The following is a 17,792-nucleotide window of genomic DNA, read 5'->3' on the forward strand; positions in this document are numbered from 1 at the left end:
AGAGAGTCCTGCTACAGCAGGTCCAGGCGTCTGGATGCCCTGCAAGCACGGCTCTCTGCAGACCTCTGGACACTACCATGGGAGCCGCACAGTCCCTGCCTGTTCTGTCTGGCAGTTCTTGTTTCCCAGCACCCGCTCTCAGGTGAGAGGTTCCCTCCTCTGCTGGGCTTCTCCTCCCTGCTGTGAACCCCAAATATCTGAGGCAGGTCAATTTAGGAACTTCATTATGCCAAAGTTGAGGATATGCCCATGACACAGCCTCAGGAGGTCCTGACGACATGTACCCAAGGCGATCGGTGCACAGCTTGGTTTTATACATTTATACAGACATCAGTCAATATATGTAAGATAAACATTGGTTCAGTACCAAAAGGCTGGACAATCCCAAGTGGAGAGGGGGCTCCCAGGTCATAGGTAGATAAGAGACAAAATGTTGCATTCTTTGGAGTTTCTGATTAGCATTTCCAAAGGAGGCAATCAGATATGCATTTATCTCAGTGAGCAGAGGGGTGACTTTGAATGGAATAGAAGGCAGTTCTCAGCTCAACTTTTCCCTTTAGCTTAGTGATTTTGGGGTCCCAAGATTTATTTTCCATTCACTCTGCAGACAGTCAGGGGCTTCTGTGCATCCAAGGAGCCCCTCCTCACAGAAGGACGCAGGCCATTACTGAGACCCAATCCAGCTCAAACCTCCTGGTAACAATTAGGACATCACTTTGCTGAGCAACAGCTTCCTGCCTGTCCACAAGTTATCAAGACATTCCAATTGTTCCTCCACATCATTGGCATGAAGAGTCGAGGGGGTCAGATTTTCCAGGGGGCTTGATGGCAAGTTCTCTTCACTGTTCCCTGCTCTGGTCACCCAAGTGACCCTGGGCAGGGAAGAGGCCCCGAGTTGCAGAATCTCTGTTCTCACAATCCATTGCCACCCTGAAGAGCTGCTTTGCCACTATTCCTAGGATGCCGTTGGCTATTTCAGGAAAGGAAGCGTTTGACTTTTCCCTTTGCAGTGATTTCTGCAAGGAAAGGAATTGAGAGACTCAAGTCCCTGAGATAAATATTCATCAACTATTACTGAAAGGGAGCATGTCAAAGAAAAAATGTGGAGAAACTTCAACTGGAACACATAGTTTAAATCCAGCTTGGTGTAGTCCGGTGGGCATGGAGGTATCATTGTTTTGCAGTGCATTCTTCTATGATCAATACACAAAAGCAAACGGGCCACGCTGGCAAACAGTAATTTTCATTTACCAGGGTAAATATGGAAGTCCTCTTGTTCCCATGTCATGGTGAAGAAAGCAAGGACCATCCTTTGCCAAGGGATAGTGGCTGTGGGGGAACTGAGGAGATGGAAGGACAAGGCAGTCAAAAACTTTTGGAGCACTTTTTTTTTTTTTTTGAGATGGAGTTTTGCTCTTGTTGTCCAGGCTGGAATGCAAGGCTGGAATGCAGTGGCGTGATCTTGGCTCACCACAACCTCTGCCTCCCAGGTTCAAGTGATTCTCCTGCCTCAGCCTCCTGAGTAGCTGGGATTACAGGCATGCGCCACCATGCCTGGCTAATTTTGTATTTTTAATAGAGATGGGATTTCTCCATGTTGGTCAGCTGGTCTCGAACTCTTGACCTCGGGTGATCCACCCACCTTGGCCTCCCAAAGTGCTGGGATTATAGATGTGAGCCACCGCGCCCAGCCCTTTTTTGGAATAACTTTTACAGGTTTTCAAACTATTACACTTGCCTTTTCATAGGAGACAGGACATAGTCACTGAACAATTGCTGCAGATTTGAAGTAAGTCCAGGATGGGATGACAATGAAACAACCACGAAATGAAAGGAAGAATGTGTCACTGATATGTCCACACGTCTCCAAATCTCTCACCTCTGTCAGCTGCAAACAGAGCCTGAAATAAATGTTTCCTCCGTGCACAGCCTCCGCAACTTCCTCCCTCCACGTTTCTCACTCACTCCTCTCCAGCACTTCTCTCCTGGTTCTGCTTGCAAACTTGAAACCAGCTTTGCAAAAATTATAACTGAGGAAATTATGACAATGAAAGATATCAGACCTAACTGACTCCATCTTGCTTCTAACCTTTAAGCTGTCCTTGTTCATTTTTGGGCTGAACTAACTTTGGGAAGGAGTTCAGTTCATGGTATAACTCTGAAACAAAATTGATAATAGCCCTTTCTTGAAAAGACCCCCTCCTTTCCTGGGGACCAGTTTGCCTTTGCAGGACTAACAAATTAACTACAAGATTAGAAATTAAGGTTTAGGGGTCATGCAGCCTCTGGCGGCGAGAGTCTGAACCTCCCGAGATTGCTCCTGGGGATAACATCACTACTGCAAAACCCAAGATCAGAGCTTGAGATATTTCATAGACCCTGCTCTGGATAGATCGGCTGACATCATCCAGACCAGTAATCTGGCCCAACCAGCTCTGCCATCCCATCCAGGAACAGAAGAAAAACTCACTTCAACCCGCTATGAGTCCATCTCCAACCTGACCAATCAGCACTCCCTATTTCCCGGGCCCCTACTTGCCACATCTGCCTTTGGAGGCAGGTAACAACTTATCTTTAAGAACTCCGATCCCTGAGTGCTCAGGACACTGATTGAAGTAATAATAAAACTCCGGTCTTCTGCACAGCCGGCTCTGCGTGAATTACTCCTTTCCCATTGCAATTCTCTCGTCTTGATAAATCGGTTCTGTCTAGGCAGCAGGCAAGAGGAACCCATCGGGCGGTTACAAACTTATCCTCTGTGGAAGAGTAGGAGTTCACGGAGAAATTGGTTTCAAATTACAAAATTTTATTGTGAGGTCAACTTGTCCCAGTGTCTATCTGTGCAGTGAAGGGCCTCTGCATGGTGTAGTGATTGCAAGTTGGGTCTCTAGGGTCAGGTTGTCTAGGTTTCCATCCCAGCTCATTCACTTATTATCTGTGTGCTCGAGAAAGCTCCTTAATCAATTGAGGCCTTGTCCTTCTGTTTGTCTAATGATGAGAATAATAACCTTCACAATAACCTCATCATAAGGTTGTTGTGAAGATGGATCAGATAATATATATAGAGAGAGTGCTTATAATAGTGCCTGGCACATGAAAAATGCTCAAAAATATTAAGTGTTATTAATAATAAACTGACATATATTTCTTGAGCAGAGTGGTGGGTGAATGGGTGTTCTTTTTATTAGGCTTTAAAGTGTGCATAGATCATATAAATTCTTTTTATGCATATGATATATTGCACATGCATGAAAATACAAGCATTAAAAATAAATGAGCATTTATGAGATTTAGTTTAGCAGTCACATGTCCCAGGATTACAAGCCAGCAATAATGGGTTGGAAACCATTCCAACCCATTATTGGACCCATGTGCCAAACAATGGAACTGCCCACAGGTTCTGATTCTTGGTTAAAAAAATATGATTATTATGGGAATAATACTGATTCCCTAAGAATTAATATCTGAGCGTGTTTCTTTTTTTCCTGTCTTCTTGGAAGATCAGCAGGTTCTAGATTCAATGGAGTCACTAGGATTGAGCCACCAGTATACGCCAGTCCTCTCCAGAACGGCCACCTGGTGGTGGGCACTAAGGCAGTCTCAGATGAGGACTGATTGACATTTGAGTGAACCCAAACTGCCAAAGTCCCTCCCTCACCTTGCAAACTTCAAAGCACAGCTTTCAAAGCACCACTTTCTTTCTTGGCTCTCGACTCTCCGCCTAGAAAGAGGGAGGTGTTGGCAAGGATGTTTGTTTAGTTCTGGGCATCAGTCAGCGGTACCCAGATCTTGCCGAACAGAAAAGACACAGCTTTGTTTCTGTGATGCGGTTGGTAGTGCTCATTGCTTATTGCTGTCAGGGGCTTCTGCAGCAGTAGAAGGGCCCTTTTCCCCTGCCCTGCAGCACTGAGAGGAGCATCCTCGGAGTCATGGTTGGAATCTGTTGTTGTCATGCTCGTCCTCTTCCTCGTGCTAGCTGTTGCATTGCAGGGACATGTGTACCTGTTTGTCTTCTCCACTAGGCTCTAAGAAGCCAGGTTTCTTAAAGGAAGGAACCTGATCTTGTTTATCTTGGAGTCCCCACAGTGACATTGCCCAGTCAGTGTTGAGTGTATGAATGAATAAACGGGAACCATCACAAAGAAGCCGAAAAGAAAGTGGAAAGATTGGATCATAAAATCTTCTAAGTAAATTTTTTTTCCCTCTTATGCTCCATTTCAAAATAGGTAAAATATTTTTTAAAATCCTATCAGGATATTCTAACACACTGAGTTGACAGAATAGAGATTTTTAAATGCAGTGTCATTTGGCCAGCCATTTGTGAGAATTTATAAATGTTTCAGCAGGTTGAAAACACTATAAAAGCAAGGACTATGTTCATACTCAACAGCTGGCACTTAGTATGAATGCTAAATGAGACATTCTCTTCTCTTTCAAGAGTCAGTCCAAGCAGCGACCCTGACAAGAAGGAAGGCACATTTAGCTCAATTTAATGAACTCTTATAGAGCATCTCCTTCTTCAAGTGCTTTGCCAAGGATGGGGTAAAAACATGAATAAGTCTTGGATTCTGTCCTTCAGGAGTTTTCAATCTTTGGAGGCAGATGCGTTTGCACCCAACTATTATCCTAGGCAGAGTGTGTGTGATAAGTACAATAATAGCAGTAAAAGCTCTAAGTGAGGCAGGAGAGGAGGAGCTCATTAAAGCTTATAGGGCCTAGGAGGCCTTCGGCAGAGTAAACTCCAGGGGGACAGCTAAGCGTCTGGCTGCTGAAATTGGGAGGAGGATCACTTTAAGTGGCTACAGCTCTGGCTGTGCAGGACGAGAGGGTGAGGGCCAAGATGGGAAATTGTGGCAGCCAGCCTCCACACTGGCGCCCACCGACCCTTGCCTCCTGGTATTCACATTATTACATAGTGTCCCCCAACATTATATCAGGGTTGGCTTGTGTGACCAGTTGCATATGGTGGGAATGATGGTGTGTGGCTTCTAAGACAAGTTCATAGAAGATGCAGCCGCTTCCCTTACTGTTTTTTTTTTTTTTTTTTCGCTGGGGGGAGCCGAGTTTTACCCTTGTTGCCCAGGCTGGAGTGCAATGGCATGATCTCTGCTCACTGTAACCTCTGCCTCCCAGGTTCCAGTGATTCTCCTGCCTCAACCTCCCAAGTAGCTGTGATTACAGGCATGCCCCACCACGCCCGGCTAATTTTGTATTTTTAGTAGAGACGGGGTTTCACCATGTTGGCCAGTCTGGTTTTGAACTCCTGACCTCAGGTGATCCACCCGCCTCGGCCTCCCAAAGTGCTGGGATTACAGGCGTGAGCCAACTGCACCTGGCCCTTACTGTCCTTTGGATCAGCTGCTCTAGGGGCTACGTCAATCCTTCACGTGACTGCAGCCCCAGCCAACACCTGGACTGAAACCCATGAGATACCCTGGGCCAAAAAAGTCCAGTTAAGACCTTCCTGCATTTCTGACCCATAGAAACTGAAAAAAGAAATGTTTTGTTGTTGCTTTAAGACACTAACTTCTGGGGTCATTTGTTTTGCAGAAATGGATAACTGATACAGAAAAGCAGGCTGGTGGAACAGTGTGGGAAACGCCTTGATTTTCAGGGAGTTGCACTTTGTTTATGTGCAATGGGGCACTGTTTTTAGAAAGACACAAAGATGATAATACTGGTGATGGGCATAATACGGGTTGTCAACAGGAGTGACTGAGGTGGGGATAATTTAAGAGGCCACTGCAGTCGTGTGGCAAGAGGTAATGAGGGAATTGAACTTGGTGGGAATGGGTGAGATCAACGAGGCAGTCAATACGGGCAGCGAGTGTGAAGGAGCTGTGAAGGGTGATTCTTTGGCTTTGAGCTTAGGAACATGAGAGAACCAAGATCTTACTTATCCAAAGAGGAAACACAGAAGTGAGCCCCTGCTTGGGGGCAGGGCTGGGTAGGAGGAAAAGAGTGGAGACGTCTGTCTCCTCAGGGAGAGAGCCCCCTGCTTGCAGATCCCAGTGGACGGCAGGGCACTCGGCTCATTCACAGACTGGGCTGCTCCGTTTCACAGCCCGTCTCCCTCACTGCCAAGTGTTCCTCGAGTGACAGTCTCTGCTATCAATATTTTTAGCATGTGGCCTTTCAGAGACTAAAGAGCAGCATCCATCTCCTGAATCTCCTTCCCCAGCTGACAGCTGGTGACCCGTGGAGGAGGGAGCTTCAGGGAGCCTGATGGGCGAGAGTCTGTTCCAATGCCAATCCACTGGAGGAGATGAAGTCACACCCGAGTTTGATAGAAAGTCACACCCGAGTTTGATGGAAAGCCTACTTCCTCCCTTGCATCCAGCTGTGGAGACCTACCAACGTCAGTGCAAACCAGAAGCTAACACCCAGTTCATATATCTCAAGTGGAAGGAAACCCAGTTCATATATCTCAAGTGGAAGGAAACCCAGTTCATATATCTCAAGTGGAAGGAAGGAATTGCCTTACATGACAGCAACATAAAGCCTGAAGGTAATACCTGGCCAGGTAATGCTAGAAAAGCACCTGAACATAGGCATCGCTTTTATAGATCCTAGGATAGGCCTGAGCAAAAACTCTCTGGGATTCATAACACACTTTGTTGCAGTGTGACAGAAGGATAGAGATCCACTCCAAATGGAGTCTGATTTGGGGCAAAGCAAAAGAGTATGCGAGGAACCTTGAGAAAGGGGGACAGCTTCTCGAATGGAGTCTGCAGTCCCTGGCCACGGCTGGGGCTGGAGAAGAGACATGACTGCGCTTGCAGAGTGGTGAGAGTTTGCTGCCAGAATTTTTAAGTCGTGTGTTTTCATTTTTATGATAATGTAAACTGAGATAAGCATATTCTCCGCTATCCCAATAAGCCCCTCCTCTAGGAAGACTATCTTGCCACCTTATCCATAAATGTGTTTATAAATTATTTTGATGACAGCTGGTATTTTTTAAAAAGTGGTTTTGGACTCACAAAAAAAGCCAAGACGGATTTATACATAACAAAGCATTTGTGTCAAGTGAAAGCCAAGTGACATCTTAGCGCCCTGTGTGAGCGAAGGTGTGGTAGCAATTCAAATGTGAATGCCGATGAAGCTGCCCAGGACGGCCAAGGCCACTTTGGTGTGTTTGAGGGAATTAGGGTTTAGCAAAAAAAAAAAAAAAAAAGGACCTGACACTCTGAACTACTGTGGCTACCTGGAATTTTGGGGTTTTGAAGCTTTGCATTTAATTTGCAGTTTATGACCTGGCGGAAAAGGCAGGTGAAATGCATATCCTGGGATGAGTCAGCTGGAGGAGAGGGCTGGGAAGGGACTGAGCTGCACACACGCAGTTCTTCTCGCAGGCTTATTGACCCGGTGAGTCAAGTCTTCTTCCAACGGGACAGAGTGTGAGAGAGAGCAGGGAATAGAAGCCAGAGTCCCTGTTACATTTCTCAGTACATTTCTGTCGGAGAATGGAACTTTCTCTATTGTAGGAGACCTTGAGAGCCTAGGATAGAAATTACCCCTTCATCATGTATTTTCCTCCCAGAAATAGCATAGCCACTGTCGCTACTAAGCTGGAGGATCATGAGCACAATTTCTCTCACTTTCTAAACCCATGCCTTTGTAGGAGATCGCTCCACCAAAAAGGAGTTAAAAAGAAGCAGCACTATTTTGTGGAGTACAATCATTACCATTAGCACCATCAGCACCACCGACCTCCACCACCATTATCAAAAACATTCACCGGGTGTCTGCCTTACTAACTGCAAACTGCAGTAGACATTTGTAGCAGAAGGTTTGTTTCCTTTCCTCCTTGGGATGTGAAGAAAAGCTGGAGAATGTTTTGGTAGCAACACACTAGGTTGCATTGCTGATAATGTGATGGCCCCATGAGAGTCTCTGTTGGCTGGTGTAGTTCAGGTGGACGACTGCAGGATTTTGTCCTTGGAGCCTCAGTTCTGGCTGGGCTTGGGGTGTAAAAGTTTGGGAGCCAGATGACAAGAGTATCTGAAGGGTAGAATAATGAGTTCATCCAAAAGATCACCAGGATGGTTATTAAAGAGTACAGAGGAGGAATTTACTGGTAATACCAGTTTGCAAACAGAGAAGGGAGTCTCCAATGTGGACCGAAAGTGCTCTGTCTTTGAGCAGGGGAAGGGCAGGTTAGGTTTTATGCCTCACAGGGCTGCTACCATACATATTCAGCAGATTTTGGGAAAAATCTATACATATTTATGAGGTGAGCTGATGCCTGCATAATAGATAAACGTATATGTAACATACTTTTCGTTTTGGGGCTGGGTTTCGGCAGTAAAATTGGTGGAATTTGGCTCTTTATGTTAAAAGGTGAAATACAGGACACAAAGACGGTTCATGCGCACCCTCTGTAAACTGGCTGAAACCGGCTTAAGGTCTGCAACTGTTTATCCAAAAAGAATGTGTGTAAGGCCAGGTCTCTGTCCAATCAGAGTTGTAGTGGTCCAGGTTGTAAATCAAAGTTTATAGCTCCTTTTGTTAGAGAGTTCAGCTGTAGGAATTTAGACATTTGCCATGCCTGCCAGGCCCTGAACCTTTGACCCATAGGTAACTTTATTTCCTTAACCTTAGGGTCAGTCTTAGTTGATATGGGGCATCTATTTATTTCGGTATCTCAGATCCTACAGTCAAGAGAAAAGATCTTCCACCAGAGGGTCCTATGTGGCTGCAAAAACTGCTCTGAGCTAAATCCACTCAAAATCACTGCAGGACATCACTACTAGAAAACAGGGCAGGGACAGGGATCCCCTTCCTATGCTGGCTGAAAATGCCTGATAGCTTACCTCCCCCGGCCCTTGAGGCCACCTTGGAATAGGCACATGCAATTCCATCACTACCCAACAGGGTGTGTCCTAAAGCTCAGTTTTTTCTGTAGTTTTTCTACACACTTGAGCTAGAAAATCTAATAAAATCATGTGATTAATACAATTCATTTTACCACGAGGGGTCACATTGTATTTCACACTACCGACCTTCTGACAATTCTTCATTTCACCTTTATCTTTTTTTTTTTTTTTTTTTTTGAGACAGGGTCTCACTCTGTCACCTAGGCTGGAGTGCAATGGGGCAATCATGGCTCACTGTAACCTCTGCCTTCTGTGCTCAAGCAATCCTATCACCTCAGCCTCCCAAGTAGCTGGGATCATAGGTGCACATCACCAAGCCTGGCTAATTTTTTGTATTTTTGGTAGAGACGGGGTTTCACCATGTTGCCCAGGCTGGTCTTGAACTTCTGAGCTCAAGTAATCTGCCCGCCATAGCCTGGGTGCTGTAATCCCAGCACTTTCGGTGCTGGGATTACACACGTGAGCCACCTCGCCTGGTCCCTTTCACCTTTATTATCTTTGCCTCTAACTCTAGTGCTTCCTTCCTGAATCAGTTAAGGATTGCATTTGTCTGCATTAACAGAAACCTCACTGCAGAAACTTAACCAAATAGGGTAGTTTTTTAAGAGATATTGTTTACATCATGCAAATTGCACAAACTTTAAGTACATAGTTCAATGAGTTTTGACAAATGTAGAACAGCATAGCTATATAAAACCATTCCATCAAAAAAATATTATCACTATAGCAAATTATGTCCTGTCCCTTTCTTGTCAATCCCAACTCCTCTCCCCAGGCAACCTTCATTCTGATTTCTCTCACCGTAGTTTAGTTTTACCTATTTCTATAATAGAACATCATATAAATGGAGTAATATAGAACACAATCTTTTGTATGAAGCTTCCTTTGGCTCAATGTAATGTTTATGAGATTCATCCACGTTATTGAATGTATCAGTAGTGTTTTCCTTTATATTTCCTAGTGTTCTATTGAATAAATGTACTACAATTTGCTTATCCATTTATTTGTTGATGAACATTTGGACTGTTGGCAATTTTTGCCTGTTATGCGTAAAGCTGCTAAAAAACATTCTTGTACAAGTCTTTCATTTCATATGTTTTTGTTTTTCTGGCATAAAAAACTACAAGTAGAATTGTTGGGTAATAAATAGGCACTCATCTAATATTATAAGCAACTGCACAACAGTTTTTCAACGTGGCTGTACTATTTCACTCTCCCAGTGGCAACATATGTGTTTTCCAGCTACTCCACATGCTCACTGGCATTTCCTGTTGCCAGTTTAAACATTTCATCCATTCCAGTGGATGTGAAATCTCTCTGGTTGTAATAATTGTATTTCTCTGATGACTAATTATGTCAAGCCCCTTTTCAAATGCTTATCAGCCACTTCTATACTGTCCTCTGTGACATGTCCATTCAACTCTTTTTGCTCATTCTTTAAAAACATTGGGTTGGTTGTCTTTTTCTTTGTTTGTCTTCCGCTTTTCATTTATAGGAGTGCATATCTTCGGAATACAAGCCCTTTGTCAGATAAATGTATTGTGAATAATTTTCTCCTAGTTTGTGGTTTGCCTTTTCATGTTCTTAATATCTTTTGATGAGTGGAAATTTTAACTTTCAAATTAAGTTCAGTAGATCAACTTGTTTTTTGTTTTTTGGGGTTTTTTTTGACACTGGGTCTCACTTTTTGCCCAGGCTGGAGTATAGTGGCGCCATCATGGGTCACTGCAACCTGTGCCTCCTGGGCTCAAGAGATCCTCCTGACTCAGCCTCCCAAGTAGCTGGCACCACAAGCGTGCACCACTACGCTTGGCTAATTTTTTGTATTTTTGGTAGACATGGGATTTCGCCATGTTGCTCAGGCTGGTCTGGAGCTCCTGATTCACCCACCTCAGCCTACAAAGTGCTAGGATTACAGGCGTGAGCCACCACACCCAGTCGAGTAGATCAAGTTTTAATTTTACGGCCAGTAGAGATCTATTTCAAGGCTCTCTATTTTGTTCTGTTGCTCTATTTATCTACCTTTATGCCAATTTTCTTCTCTTTCGATTCGGATAGAGTTAAATAATAATTATTTTTTCCAGGGATAGATGGACCAGGCTGGTGAAGGTGTTCAGGGAGTCATTAAGACCCTGGCTCCTTTCATCCTTCTGTTCCATCTCCTTTGGCTCATGGATTTTGTTTTCCAGGTGGCAACATGGCGCCTCCACCTTTGGTATCCTATTTTAGCTCCTGGCAGAAAGAAAGGAACAGGCTAATGGCCCTGATTAGTCTACCCCCTTTTAACAGGAGAAAATTTAAGAAACAAAAACCATGAAACCCTTTCGCAGAGGCAACAACCAGAATTCCATTTATCTTTCATTGACCAGAACAGACCACATGGTCACTGGTGGTGGCAATGGACACTGGGGAGATGAATATATTTAAGGTGGCACATCCCAGAAGAACAGTGTGCACCGATTGCATTAATGAACCCATTAATGTGCCAAGGGGAGGTTTACCTATTAGCATGGTCAAATTAGAACCCACTGTTGGAGCGGCAGGTGAGCCAATCCCACCTAAACAGTGTGGATGCTACAAGATGGAGAAGTAAATTGATTCTATTCCATACCCTAACCTCTCTCCAAGATGTAGTCTTAAAATAGAAGAGGGAAGACAGAAGGAAGCATCCAGAATATATTTTTATTGTCTTTTACTTCTTCAGCTCACTTTAGATCAGTGCTTCTCAATCTGGCAAGGGGCATGCAGGAGGATGTGAGTTTTATCAGGGAAAGCTACACAACCCCCCATCCACAATGCTACCCCCACTCCTGTGGACCTTCTTTAAGAGAGACTTAATATTATAGATGGAGTTGATATGATTTTAAGAGAGGCCATATATTATTTGCTTTCTGTCTTGAAAAACTTGTGATTTTTCTGTATTGTGCTACTGCCAAAGAGAATAGAACCCTGACTGAGGTGTCAATGTTTATGTAACTGATTTCATGTGCTTTCTGTAGTTCTACCATTTCTGAAAGTTATAAATTTCTTGTGTGTGTGCAGTTGGGGAGTGTGTCCTCCTCCTTCCGCTCTTATAACACGCATTAGCACATCAAAATGCTCTAGTCTTTGTATGATTATGTGGCATGTGGTGATGCAGCCTCACCGTGGAAGGCCTTTTCTTGAGCCATTACAAATGTAACATTACTTTCAATCAGATAGTGCCATTAAGGATTTCATTACGGCCATCACATCCCGTGACGTCTCTAAATGTGCAGCATTAGGGCCTAAGTGCAGCCCTGCAGGTAGGGTTGCCAGGTTTAACAAATAAAAATTACACGCTGGCCAGGCGGGGTGGCTCATGCCTGTAATCCCAGCACTTTGGGAGGCTGAAGCAGGTGGATTATATGAGGTCAGGAGTTTGAAACCAGCCTGGCCAACATGGTGAAACCCCGTCTCTACTAAAAAAACAAAAATTAGCCAGGCATGCTGGCAAGTGCCTGCAATCCCAGTTACTTGAGAGACTGAGGCAGGAGAATCACTTGAGCCCTGGAGGGGGAGGCTGCAGTGAGCCGAGATTGCACCATTGCACTCCAGCCTGGGTGGCAGAGCAAGATGCTATCTAAAACACAACACCATATTTGGGGCATGCTGATACTAAGAAATCATTCATTATTTGTCTGAAATTAAAATTTAAATTGGGGGCCCTGTATTTTACTGGGCAACCCATTTGCAATATCAGTAACAATTTCTTATTCAGACCACCAACTAAATGTGCAAAATTTGAATCTCTGAACAGTACCTAAGTCCTTGATACCTTAAATTAATCAATGTCTTAGACACTCAAAGCAGTAGGAAGCATTATGGCAGATGTTTGGGCCCCAGAGATGTCCGTGAGCACAACATAGAGCTCAGAGCCTTCTCTGTTATTTGCTTCACGACAGAGCAAAGGACTGCAGCAGGTTGACTGATATAAAAGTCTTACCATGTCTCACAGCAGGCCTTTGCTTAAGTTTCCAGTAAGGCTATCGTATCATTTCTTCCCTGCAGTACTTGTAAATCCATTTACACTGCCTGCTGTTGAGTCATTTGTTTCGTCATGAGTAGCATGTCATCCTGGTTCCGAGAAGATAGTGAATTTAGTGACAGTAGCCAAGCAACAGCAGAGCAGCCTCAACCAAAACGGTTTTCCATTTTGGTGGGATGAAGTGAAACACAAGCATCTTCTATCCAGGGGAGATTTGGGGATCATAAAGAATCAATCTGGGCTGGTACCACCATATTGGCTGCTGCATTAGTTTTCTAGAGTTGCCATAACTAGTCTTACAAGCTGGGAGGCTTTACACGACAGACACATATTGTTTCATAGTTCTGGATGCTGGAAATCTGGAATCAGAGTGTCAGCAGGGCTGTGCTCCTGCGGAAGTCTCCAGGGGAGAAGCTCCTCCATGGTTTTCTCTTAGCTTCCGGTGTTGCCAGCAATCCCTGGCGTTCCTTGGCCTGCAGGCGGATCACTCCCATCTCTGCCTTTGTTGTCACATGGCATTTTCCCAGTGTGTCTGACTCTGTGTTTCTTCTCAAAAGAACATCAGTCATATTGGATTACAGGCCCATGCTACTCCATTATGACTTCATCTTAACTTAACCAATTACATCTGCAGTGACCCTGTTTGCACATAAGGTCGCATTCCGAGGTTCCAGGAGTTAGAACATAGACATATCTTTTGGGAACAAAATTCAAGTGATAACAGTTTCGAAGACAGACTAGTCCTGGAGTTTGTAAGGTGAGCCAGGACCAAGGAGCCAGGATTGTCATTTTGTAAGGTCCAGGAACAAAGTGATGTTAACAGAAAGAACATGTTTTTGTTGTTGTTTGTTTGTTTGTTTTTGAGACAGTCTCACTCCATCACCCAGGCTGGAATGCAGTGGTACAATCTCGGGTCACTGCCACCGCCACCTCTCAGGTTCAAGGGATTCTCCTGCCTCAGCCTCTTAAGTAGACGGGATTACAGGCGTGTGCCACATGCCCGGCTAATTTGTGTGTGTGTGTGTGTGTGTGTGTGTGTATACATATATATACATTTTTTTTTCTTTTCTTTTCTTTTAGTAGAGACTGGGTTTCATCATGTTGCCCAGGCTGGTCTCGAACTCCTGCCCTCAAGTGATCCACCTGTCTTGGCTTCCCTCAGTGCTGGGACTACAGACATAAACCACCACACCCAGCCAGAAGGAATATGTTTCCTTCAAGTCTCACTTGACTGGCTGGTTCCCTAGATAACAACAGAGGATGTCTGCTGCAGTTCTCATTGCTGGGGAGTCTGAACTGGAATAAAACACCCACTATCTCCATCAGGCTTGCACTAGAGCCCAGCTCTAGCTGGAGAGAAAGAAGCTAACCCGCACAGACACAGGACTGTAGGCAGGGAGCGTCCGGGGTATATGGGTCCTGACTCTGATGTACCTAAGGCCAACTTCTCTCTGGTCATGCTGGCGTGCATGAGCTCACTAATCTTCCTTTTTGCCTTCCATTTTCTCCAATCCTGACTTAGCAAAGGCTGGGCAAAAGAGGCTCTGTGTGAGTTCGAACAAAGCCTGAGATGCTGGATTTTCCAAGATACAAGAAGGGGCTGGGGGCTGGGTGAACTGGTGGTGGAGAAGGGAAGAATTAGTTTCCCAAAGAGGGGAAGGGGCCAGGACATCAGGCCCTGAGGACTTGGAAGAGGGGGTCGTGGGTAGGAGGTAGATCAAGTGGAGTGACACAAAGGTCAGGAAAGAGGAAGTGTCCACACTGTCCTTGGACAGACTTGAGTCTATAGGACTTCCTCCCTGCCTAGTACAAGGAAATGAGTAAGTGAGATAATGTAATTTCTGGCCCTCTGACATTGCACTGCCCCGATGTCACAGTTGGCAACTGTACCTGCCCCCATCCTTGTCTGGGGTGTGTTTGGTCTGGGGAGGGCTGGTGAAGCAAGAGGTACTCAGAAAAGGGACAGAAATTGCTTCCTATTATCTGGGCATTTGGAGGTGAAGGGGTCAAAGCTTTGGCAAAGATGGGGCTGAAAGGGCCTGGGCTCCAGCAAGGGGCGGCTCTGTATGACCTGGTTCCTGCATCCCACCTTTGCCCCCTAGCACCTCCTCTCATCTCCCGTTTCTATAGAGGAGGACCCTGCCACATCTGGACAATTCTGCAAGAACTCTGTAGAACTGACTTCACTGTGAACCAGGCATTGTACATCTCCAGAAGTCAACAGAAACAAAAATGCTCACATTTAATCACAATGCTCCCTGGCATACACAGAAGACTCTGAAAATTTCTGAATTTGGGAAATCCTTTGGCACCTTGGGGCATATTGGGAACATAAGCCATCGGTGCTGGGGTGGGTGTGTGTGTGTGTGTGTGTGTGTGTGTGTGTGTGTGTGTGTGTGTGTGTGTGTGTGTATCTTTTACCATGCCTCCTACAAATTTGACCTGGGCCCAGGGCCATGTTCAGTGGTTTTTAAGAACCCTGGCTCCCAGAAGCGGTATTGGGCAGCTAGAGTAGCCCCAGAATCTACATCAAACTCTACCTGTTTCTCAACCAAATTTCTTCTGGAATTTTATTGCATAAATCTGAATTATGGTGTCAGACTCCTAGCGAACACTAAAGGAACTCTCTGCCTTGCATTAAATAACTGTGGTCTCCCTGAAAGAGTCCCCCTGGAGGTAACTCCCTGACTCTTTAGAGAACAGATGTTGAATAGGCATTAGGGGATGTGATGAATGTGCTAACCTTAAAAAAAAAAAAAAAGAAGAAGAAGGCTTGAGCTGAGTGCTCAGAGATTCACAAAAAGCTGACAGCATCTCTCTGTTCCATTGGAAGCTGGGTGATCCTTTCTACTCTTTCCTAAGAAAGGCATTTGGGCAGGAAAAAGCTGTATCTCTGTCTTCACTGAGAGGATTTCTAAGTCCAAGGGTGAAGGACCAGGAGAGGGGAGATATGACAGGTCAATGTGGGGTTCATCCACTTGACTGAGAACCAGAGGGATCCCATCATTGCCAGGGCAGATGCTCCATTTTTGGGGGCATCATTCATTCTTTCCTGTTCTCCCTGCATTACTCTGGCTCCTGCTCAAGAGAGGTGGCCGCTGGCAAGAGAGCTTGGTGGAGGTGGGAGGTAGGGGGTGGGGGGTGAGGGGTGGGGGGTTCACGAACCAGGACCTAGCATATAGTCTCCAGCCTGCTGATGGCTCTCTTGGATGCTTCAAAGGGGAGGAGAAGATCCTAGACATGGGAAACATTGGTGGGTGTTCTGCTGGGGCATCTGTAGCCTCTGAGAAGGCTCCCAGGCTCTCCTAAGCTTGCACCGTCACACCCTGGGCACTTGTTGAATGTCTTTACTTAGCTTACAGCCTCTGGTTCCTGTTAGGAAACTCAGGGCTTGCCACAGTGTTCATTTTCCTTTGCGGGCAACTCCGTTCCTGGCATTTATCCTATTACGCATTGTACTGCCCGCTTTGAGCTGTGTCAAGGTTCTGAGAATCTATCCCTTGGCTTGGAAGGGGTCACCTCTGTGGCCAGATCACTTCCTGATGGGTCCTGGGGCACCACAACACAGAGGAGGCTTGTCCTCTCTCTGGGGTTCACTGCCTTGCTTCTTCTCCAGGTCAATATGTGACCTTGGATGGGTTGCGTGAGTCCTCTGAGCATTCAGAAACAGCTGGGTTTCCCTGGCTTTGGAGCCTGGCAGCCTGGCTTTGAGAACCGGGCTTTAACTTGCCACGTGACTATGGCCAAGTTCCTGAGGCTCTCCAAGCTTCACCTCATCTGTAAAAAGGGCAATAATATAATACCTGTCTTACTGGGTTTTGTCCATGTTAGATGAGACATTGGGTGCAAAGCACTCGGTCCCATGCCTGACACATTTACTGCACTTAATGTATGATAGTTTCCTTATTATTCTAACAAACAGTATAGTTTTGGGAGCATAGTTCTGCCACATTGCAGTGGCCTGAGTGAAGGTGGTGAGTGCCTTCTGGGGCCCTGGGAGTCAAGGTTATCCGCATGCCCATTCTTGCTTGCTCCTCACCCTGGCTGCCTCTATGTCCACACCATGCAGACGCAACAGGTAGTTTGAACCTCTGAGGCCCACAGTGGGATGGGGAGGCAGGGACATCACTTATGGGGTGGGAAGTGGCCCATTCCCCAGGAAATGTCCCCAGCTGCCTTTTCCATGGCTCCTCTTGCAACCCTGTGGAGGCCACATTCGTGTTGGGGAGGTGTTTCCCAGGAGGATGTGCTCAGATGCCGAGGCATTCTGAAAAGCCCTCCATATAGTTTCCTTTCATAACATGCGAGCATCCCCTTGGGCTTCTGTAATTTTCTTTTTTCAGGACCTTATTTTCAGGCAAGTGGCCCTTTGACCTCTAAGGTTGTCCTTTCCTAGCTACCGAATCCAGCATTCAAAGCGATAAAAAAAAATACAGTCATAGTAAAATATCAGCACTTATGGCCTGGTAAGAATGTCACTGCAATGCTGAGTTTGGGTCAACATTTGCCTACTCTTGCCATTGAACCTGGGCTCCCCTCCAGAACTGAGCTGCTGCAGGGGATCTGCGTAGCTAGGACTGTGTCAGAGTGGCGATGATAGCCACCGCATGCTAAGGAAGAGATCCCCAAGGACAAGGAGAATCCCACGCCGAGCTACTTGCTTCTTTGTCAGTCTTGTTTTTCTGTATTTCCCAACCTTCTTAAACACAACCTGTCAACCTCTATTGTTGGCTTGCGTTTTTCAATCACCAGCAGAGCTTTACCTGGCCCCATGCTTTGATTGACTATACCTGCCAACACCGCAGCAACGAGAAAGGGACACCAGCCTAATACCACTAGATGGTGTGTAGCCTGGACATGAGGATAATTAAAAACTCCCTACGGGATTTCAGTATGTAACACGGTCTGGA

The 17,792-nt window shown here is 45.5% G+C and overlaps 1 protein-coding gene across 1 annotated transcript in view; it reads left to right on the top strand.

Moving 5' to 3' along the window:
• Positions 1 to 15,114: 15,114 nt before the first annotated feature.
• ALOX5AP (arachidonate 5-lipoxygenase activating protein) overlaps positions 15,115 to 17,792 on the top strand; it is a 45,276-nt gene continuing 42,598 nt past the window's right edge. The window contains exon 1 of the mRNA XM_025364269.1: positions 15,115 to 15,236. Coding sequence (XP_025220054.1) covers positions 15,115 to 15,236 — 122 coding nt within the window. The remainder of the gene's footprint in view (positions 15,237 to 17,792) is intronic.

Source organism: Theropithecus gelada, chromosome 17, assembly GCF_003255815.1.
Source record: "Theropithecus gelada isolate Dixy chromosome 17, Tgel_1.0, whole genome shotgun sequence".
NCBI classification, from domain to species: Eukaryota; Metazoa; Chordata; class Mammalia; order Primates; family Cercopithecidae; genus Theropithecus; species Theropithecus gelada.